Source organism: Arvicanthis niloticus, chromosome 14, assembly GCF_011762505.2.
Source record: "Arvicanthis niloticus isolate mArvNil1 chromosome 14, mArvNil1.pat.X, whole genome shotgun sequence".
Classification (NCBI taxonomy): Eukaryota; Metazoa; Chordata; class Mammalia; order Rodentia; family Muridae; genus Arvicanthis; species Arvicanthis niloticus.
In genome coordinates, this window is record NC_047671.1 from 50,329,093 (window position 1) to 50,337,431 (window position 8,339).

At 40.3% G+C, this 8,339-nt stretch overlaps 1 protein-coding gene across 1 annotated transcript; it reads right to left on the bottom strand.

Annotated features, from left to right (window-relative positions):
* Pcdhb1 (protocadherin beta 1) lies at window positions 1-5,718 on the bottom strand. The gene has a single exon (XM_034517930.2). It carries the CDS (start codon window positions 5,531-5,533, stop codon window positions 3,077-3,079), a length of 2,457 nt encoding a protein of 818 aa, XP_034373821.1. The 5' UTR covers window positions 5,534-5,718; the 3' UTR covers window positions 1-3,076.
* Between the last annotated feature and the right edge of the window lie 2,621 nt (window positions 5,719-8,339).

Consider the following 8,339-nt stretch of genomic DNA (forward strand, 5'->3'; position numbering starts at 1 on the left):
TTTTTAGCCCTGGCTGTCCTGGAACTCACTCTGTAGACCAGGCTGGCCTTGAACTCAGAAATCCTCCTGCCTCTGCCTCCCAAGGTCTGGGATCAAAGGCGTGCACCACCACTGCCCCGCTTTATCTTACTTCCTGACAGAACCTTAGACTTAATCTCAACTGATGTACAAATTCTGTTTAAATATAGATAGTTTGCAGCCTGGGATAATAAAAAAAATGTCCTTAGTTTTTAATTTACCAGGTACAGCTGGCATTCTCATGAGAACTTGAAGCCAAACTAAAAAATAGAGTAAATAATCATTTAATCCAGCAGGTCATAAACCAGCAGTTAGTAACAATATTTTCACTGGCCTAAGACAAAAATAAGGAAGTTAACATCTTCAAACCCATTTACTGTAGCACTACTTACAATAACCAAGTTATAGCATTACCCTAAGAACCTACCAGAGGATGAATAGATAAAAAAATTTGGCATAAATCTACAATGAGACTTTATTAAGCCATCAAGAAGAACAAAATTATATTATTTGTAGGATAGTAGATAAAACTGGAGGTCATCATATTAAATAGAAAAACTAGTCTCACAAAGATGAGTTATCATGTGTTTTCTCATACATGGGGAAATTAGTGGGGAAAGGCATGAAAATAAAGAGGAATGTGGAAGGAAAAGTGGGAAGGAGGATGATTAAGGGTAACAGAGAGTGGTGACAATGATCCAATATATTATATGCATGCTGAGAAAAAAACAGTCTCATTACTTTGTACAATGAATGGGCATTAATCTTTAAAAAGGGAGAGGGTCTGAGGCGGACCTGTCACTCAGTCCCACAGACAATCCCAGACTTCTTATGGTTCAAACTAACAGTTCTTTTACTTTATGATGGAATATAAAGCAATATCAAAAGAAAATTGTTTACAAATTCCCCATTAAACCATATTTTAACTTGAAAAGTAGTTTCTTTCAAGACCTTGACTCGCCATTTTTTATCAAAATATCTTTTCCCTTGTGAAATAATCATGATACAAAGTGGTAGGTTTTTCTTTCATTTAATGCAGAACCAAGTTGACAAATCTAGGTCTCCTCTCCATTGTCTCTGTTCATGTGTGTAGGCAAATGTGAATATTGTGAAATATACTGAAGAATCTTCTTATTTGTGCAAAAAAGATATGTACCTCAAATAATAACTCAACTCATGGAACATATTTAGTATAATAAAGGAATTCATTATTTATATTTACTTTATTCTCAAAATAGGAGATAATATATTGAAGACCCTCATGAGTTATAACAGCTCAACTCAGAGCATTTTAAAAGCACCGTTAAGGTTTAGTATATTTCTTGGCCACTTTTAGCATCAAGATGGCATCACAAGGTATCAGTCAGAAAAGAATCTATCAGTAAATAGGATATGGTATACTAAGAAGTATTTTTGAGAACTACTCCTCTACGCTTACAATTCCAGAAATAAGTGTTGTGCCTCAGCCAGGTGTGGTGGCACACACCTTTAATTCCAGTACTAAGACTGAGACATGTGGATCTCTGATTTAGAGGCCAACCTGATCCACAGAGCAAGTTCCAGGATAGACAAGGCTATACAGAGAAATTCTGTCTCAAAGACAAACGTTGTGCCTCTTGTATAAAAGGAATTAGGAGGACTTCAGTGAGTCTAAATTGAGACACATTTGTTTTAAAAAGGGGGGAACTGTTACAGCCTCATTAAAGCAAACTGACTTCAAAGGTATAGTTAGTAGTTTTATTGGCTTCCACAAACTAAAATTATGTTTCAGAGTCAGTTTTCTTTTTAACTTTAAAATAAGAGCACCTAGAAAAGCTTGTGAGGGTTAAGAATTATCTTTAAGTAATCTAATTTGGTTCCCCACCCCAACTCATTTTATGCCTGATTTATTTGAAATAGAACTTCTCTTATACTTACAATGCTATAGTAATAGCTTGGGACACTCAGAGAGGAGGGGCTTACCACCAAATCAAGTACTACCTGAATGTGCATCTCTTTCGGAAATTTAACTGATATTAATGGGCATCTTTATTTGGTGCCTTATTTTATAGTTGTTCTACAAATTACAAAATTGTTTAAAAGTGTAAAATTTCTACAGCATTTAGCACAAAATAATTTAAATTAAGTATTCTATAACTAATTAACGATAGCAAAAATACTCTATTTGTATCCTATCACGCCCTTAATTCACTATATTCACTAACTACTGTTTGATAAGGCAAGGGTATCTATATATGAGAAACAGTTGAGATATGCATAAGATCCCAAATAAGGCTTAAGAAGCTATATCTAACAATTCTGGAAAATATTTCTTTGCTGAACTCTAGCTATATATATGCTTTTACATTTAAAAATAAATAAAATCATTTTCTTATCTTAATCTCCATCTGCCACCATGAGTAAGAATCATCACTTTTACTGGGCATTTTCATGATTATAAATGATGGCATGCAAGTTGATTCAGAGATGATTCCTATTTGTAAGGTACAAAATATAAAATTTCTGAATAATAAACTAAACAGGGTCTCACTATTTCTGGCTTGCCTGGACCTCAAAGAGATCCACCTCTACCTCCTGAGTGTTGGGGTTAGAGGAATTCACCATTACGCTCAGGCAAACTTAATTTTTAATCAGAGAGCTGAGAGTCAGTTCTCTTTCCTATGCAGGAATAACTTTCTACTGGGAAATTATTTAGAGGTAAAATAAACAGCTTTCTCTCTCTATGAAACTAAGTACTTCTCAGGTCAGGACCAGTGAAATGCCATGGGAAACATGGGGAAAAGGTGGCTTGTTCGTTTCTTGCTTAGCATACAAGAGAGAGGAAAGCAGAATTATACATAGTAACATTTCTTTAAAAGAATTACAGATGCATATATAACCTAGGGATTCAGATACTCTGATTTACACTAAGCCAAGCCTCAGTCTGAGTGTCCTATTTTCATCAAACTACATACTCCTGTTTCCATCAGAATTGCAGTCTACTGCTTCCATGAGGATGACTCTTTGAAGATGGACTCTAACATCCTGTTTCTTTTCTCATGAGAGATGGTAGCCAGAATTACATATACTCATCTCCTATCCGGGCATGACCTTCTGAACCCCGAGACCGATTTCTATTAGAACCTGGGGGCAAACTGGACTCATCCTCTGTTTTCACCTCGCCAGTAGCATGGGGGAATGGAAAATTGGGCATAAATCGCTTAAGAAAACGGAACTCACTATTCCCAGTTCCAGTGGCTGAGCACATATCATATGGACAAGGCTGGGATAAAGAACCATTGCCTCTTCCTTGCACCAAGTTGTTAGGGAAATTACAGTCATCATAGAAGTGCTCTTGAACTGTGAATTTGTCTCTATGTTTAATCTTCTGGTAGAGGTGTATAATAAAGATCACAGTGACAGACAGGAGAAAAAGAAAAGAAAGCACAGCCAGAGAAATGACCAAATATTTTGTGGTTGGATTTACCTTTCTAGAGTGCTTAGATGGATCCTGGAATTGCAAGTAAGGCTCTGAAAAGCCATCTACCAGCAGGATGTTAAGTGAGGCAGTAGTGGAGAGAGCTGGTTGGCCATGATCCTGAACAAGAATGACCAGTTTCTGCATCATAGGGTCTCTCTCAGATATCTGCCTCAGTGTACGTATTTCCCCATTTTGTCTTTGAACAGAAAATAACCCAAGATCTGTGGCTTTAAGAAGATGGTATGAAAGCCAAGAATTCTGCCCAGAGTCACCATCAACAGCCACTACTTTGGTCACCAGGTATCCTGCCTCTGCAGACCTTGGCACTAGGTCATTGCAGGGAAAAGTACCATTCTGCAGTGGGTACAAGATCATTGGACGATTGTCATTGTCATCCAGGACAACCACTCTGACAGTAACTTGGCTACTCAATGACAGAAAACCACCATCAGTTGCCTTTACTACAAACTGAAAGTCCTGAATGGCCTCATAATCCATGGTTCTTAGTGCATAGAGCTTTCCATTATCTGAATTTATGGAGATATAAGCAAAGACTGACAGATCGCCACTCTTTGGAGGCAGCAGGGAGTATGTTACTTGGGCATTTTCACCCAAATCTAGATCCTCGGCGTGGACTTTGCCAATAAAAACTGCAGGACTGTTGTTTTCACGAACAGTCAAAAGGTAGGAATCCTCCTGAAAGACTGGAGCATTGTCATTTATATCAGATATTACCACTTCAATCACAGTCTCTGTGGACAGATTGGGTGGTCCAGTATCCATGGCAACAAGGGTGATATTATAGTTGGAGACATCCTCCCTATCCAAGCTTCTGTCAGTAACCAGCGAGTAAGAATTCCGAAATGTGTGTTTGACTACAAAGGGCAAATCTTCTTTGAGGAAACAGGTAATTTTCCCACCAACTCGCACATCCCGGTCTCGGATAGTGAAGAGAGCCACTACAGTCTGGAGTGGAGAGTCCTCGGGAAGAGGGCTAGACACCGAAGAGATTGTCACTTCCGGAGGATTGTCATTTACATCCACCACTTCCACTAAGACTTTGCTGTGGGCAGAAAGACCCCCTCCATCTGTAGCTTGAATGTCAATGTCGTATGTTTCTATTGTTTCAAAATCTAGGGGCCCACGGAGTCGAACTTCTCCAGTTTGTGGGTCAACAAGAAATGTCCGCAGAACGGCTTCTGGATTTTCAGCTAAAGAGTAAGTTATCTGCTTGTTGGTGCCCTCATCAAGGTCAGTCGCAGTCACCACCACCACCAAAGAGCCATTGTCGCTGTTCTCAGGCACCTGAGCACGGTACACCAAGCGAGAGAACTGGGGCACGTGGTCATTGACATCCAGGACAACCACTCGAATGTTGGCGGTGCCAGACTTGGGAGGGGACCCACCATCCACCGCTGTAATGGTCAAGTTGACTTCAGGTTGCGCCTCTCTATCAAGGGGATTATCCAGCACAAGTTCTGCGTATTTGGGACCGTGGCTTCGGAAGCGTGTGTGCAGGTGGAAATAGGTGTTTGCACTCAGGCTGTAGTTTTGGAGACCATTGAGTCCCACGTCCAGATCCTGAGCACTCTGCAGTGGAAAGCGTGAGCCCAAGGGGGTGCTCTCTGGAATCTTTAAAAGAGGCTCTTTGTTTAGAAAAACTGGTGCATTGTCATTGATATCAAATACTCTGACTTCCACCCGGAAGGACTGCAGCGGCTCGGCCAGAATGATTTCAAAGTGCAGCACGCATGGGTCCAATTTGCCACAAAGTGCCTCGCGATCTAGTTTCTCTTTGACGAATAAATCTCCAGTCTTGCGGTGGAGCCGGAAATGCAACCTGTTGCCCTCGGCAACGAGCCGAGCCCCACGCTCTGCCAGCTTCCCCACCTCTAGCCCTAGGTCCTTAGCCACATTAGCCACAAACGAACCGCTCTCCATCTCCTCTGCCACTGAATAGCGGATAGTGGCCGCACCTCCCACAGACACACACCAGAGAAGGAGAAGGGAGCCCACCTGTCTGTTCTGCAAAGGCTTCCTGCGTGCCGCTCCCATGCTTCCTCAAAAATGCACTCCCTTCTGCTGTCGCCAGCTCTAGGGGCACACTGGTTTTCACTTTTGCCAATAGGTTGCACAAACACCAGCCTCTCCTATTACAACCTCAGTGCTGCCAGAGGCTGGCTCCTCCAGCCAGGTAAGCTGTTTTTGCACTTGAAAGAAAATCTGCATTGAGTAACTTAATTCCCCAGGCTATTGAACGTATTAATAGGTATGTGCTCATTCCTTAGAGTTGAGCAGAGGTTGGAAGTTTGTTGCTACAGCAACCGTAGGCTCCCTGTTAATTCCCTTTCAAGAAAAAAGTCCTTGGGAATTGAGCAACGGTGAGGATATGCGCTCATGCTGAGGTCCGTCTGTTTGTGGGCTACTGCAGCCATGAACAAACAATACGAATTAAAGCTACATTTTCACCATTCACCTAGTGTCCAAGGGAAAAGGAGAATGGATTCTGCATTGTCTTTCGAAGCCCAAATGAAACACATGGGGTGAAAATGAGGTGGGAAGAGCAGGTGGAAGGATTGAAGGATAGGTAACAGAAGAAAAGTGAGCAGACAGATATTCTTCAAGCACATGGGTTCCTATAGAAACACACATCTTGGTTTGCACAAAACCATTGTGTGACCTAGAGGAAGCACTCGACTGCTTGTCTCTTATGACTCTTACGACTGCTGTGTCAGAAAGCAACATTGAGCTGGCATCCCTTCTATGAACTGACACTGTGATAAGTGATTTGCATGCATTATCCAATGTAAGCTTGCAGCAACCTTATGAGAAAGACAATTTTTCTGTCTTAAAAGATGAGGAGACCTAACAGATTTTTTTTCACACTTTCAAGTTTCCCTACCTGGTAAACAGAAATATTTGTTATGCACTGTAGTTTTGCCTGACCCAAAATCTATGCACTTAGTTAATATATTGTTCTGTTTCTGGGTCATATAGTGGATAAATCAAGCAAAGATTAATTTAGGATTTTAGATTTCAAAATAGGAAGATGAGATCTGTTCCTCCTACATTTTTTTTATACAGATGAAACTAAAGTTCTGGGCTCTGAGGTTGGAGTTCAGTGGTACAGCCTTGCCTAGCATACACAAGGCCCTAGGTTCAATCCCCAGTGCTGCAAACAAGCAAACAAACAAACAGAAAGACAAATGTTCCAAATGGTGGAATATAAAATTAAACCTGTCCCTTGCTGATTACCATAAGTATTTGATTTTCCATTTGTGCTTAGCATTTTAAAACCTAGATGCGATAATAATGATGGCTATCATTTAAAAGAAGCCTAAACCATATTTTTCAGTGGGGACAAAGTGAATTAAAGCAGAAAGTATACAAACTATTAAGCTGAGCATTGAGTGGGGTATAACTGTAATTCTAGCTTTTGGGTGGCAGAGGCAAGAGGATCAGGACAACAAAGCCACCATTGACTGCTGTACATAGGGATTTCAAGGTCATACTGGGGTACATAAAAGCTTGTCTCAAAAAAATAAAACATATACAAAATGCTAATATCTTGGGACCATTAACAGTCCCTTCTATCTCTATTAAGTACCTCAACACCTGGTCCAAATGCACACACCGACCCCAAATTGTTTGTTTTCTCCTCCCCTTAAAACTATATCTAAAGTATATACTAGATAGTCCTCTGACTCTAGTTTTTTTACTATTTACCTGAATGTGAAATCAATGATATTTATTGACTTCCATTATCCCTTTATAAAAATCTAGTACTGTTGGTAGCAACAGAAATTCTGCTGTTGCTAAATAAAGTTGCATTTACTGACTTATTGCAACAGTGAAAATTGAGCAGCCTTGGAGATATGGAGAATATCAGTAAAAAGTTATTACAAAGGACACATGATATGTAGCTTTGTATTGAGTAATTAGGAGAGATTTCAAGTAGGAATTTGATCTGAATTGGATGCTGTCATAGGTGAAGTTAATTACATGATGAGCAAATTAATAATTTCATGTGGAATATAAGAAATGTGTGAGGCTAATACTGTCATATTAGTAAACCAGTTACTAATATTTGCAGTCTAGAGAGGCATTTAGTCATTTTTTAAATGGACTGACTAATGTTCTTTTCTATCTGTGTGTATACTGGCTGTATTGCACTCTTTCCCCGACCAATCTCCATCACAGAGTAACCTTGTCTAAGTGTTCTATAAAATTGTTTTTATTCAACAAATTGTTATTATTCAATATCTCTAATTGTTCTCATGTATACACAAGGTATTTTCTTTCAGCAGTAGACCCATTTTTTGACACTGTGCAATAAAATACCAAGACTTTTTTCTTCTAGCTCACTGCCTAGAAAATAACCTTTCTACACCCCTCTTTGACATCTTATTTCATTAGTGTATGATGACACACTGTGGGAGGAGGAAAAGAAGAGTGAAAAGGGGGGACAGGATCAGGTATGAGGATGAGACAGGAGATTGGTCCAGAGGACCAGGGGAATGACTACAAACATGCAGCTGTCAGGGGTGGCATGTGGGGAGTGAGGGAAACCTCTGGAAAGTCCCAGAGACCTGAAATGAGAGAGGATACCAGGACCCAATGTTGGTGACCTTAGCTAAAATGCCCAATAGTAAGGATGTGGAACTTGAAGAGATTACCTCCAGTAGATAGACATGTCCCCGGTGGAGGGATAAGTATACAAACCCACCTATAAAACTTTCCACCCCAAAATGCTCCTGTCTAAAAGAAATGCAGGGACAAAAATGGAGCAGAGACTGAAGAAATGGCTGACCAGTGACTGACCCAACTAGGGATCCATCCCATGGACGTGCACCAAACTCTG

What these genes read in the sequence shown, in the direction of transcription:
- Pcdhb1 (XM_034517930.2), bottom strand. Translation starts at nt 5,533, where the DNA reads ATGGGAGCGGCACGCAGGAAGCCTTTGCAGAACAGACAGGTGGGCTCC.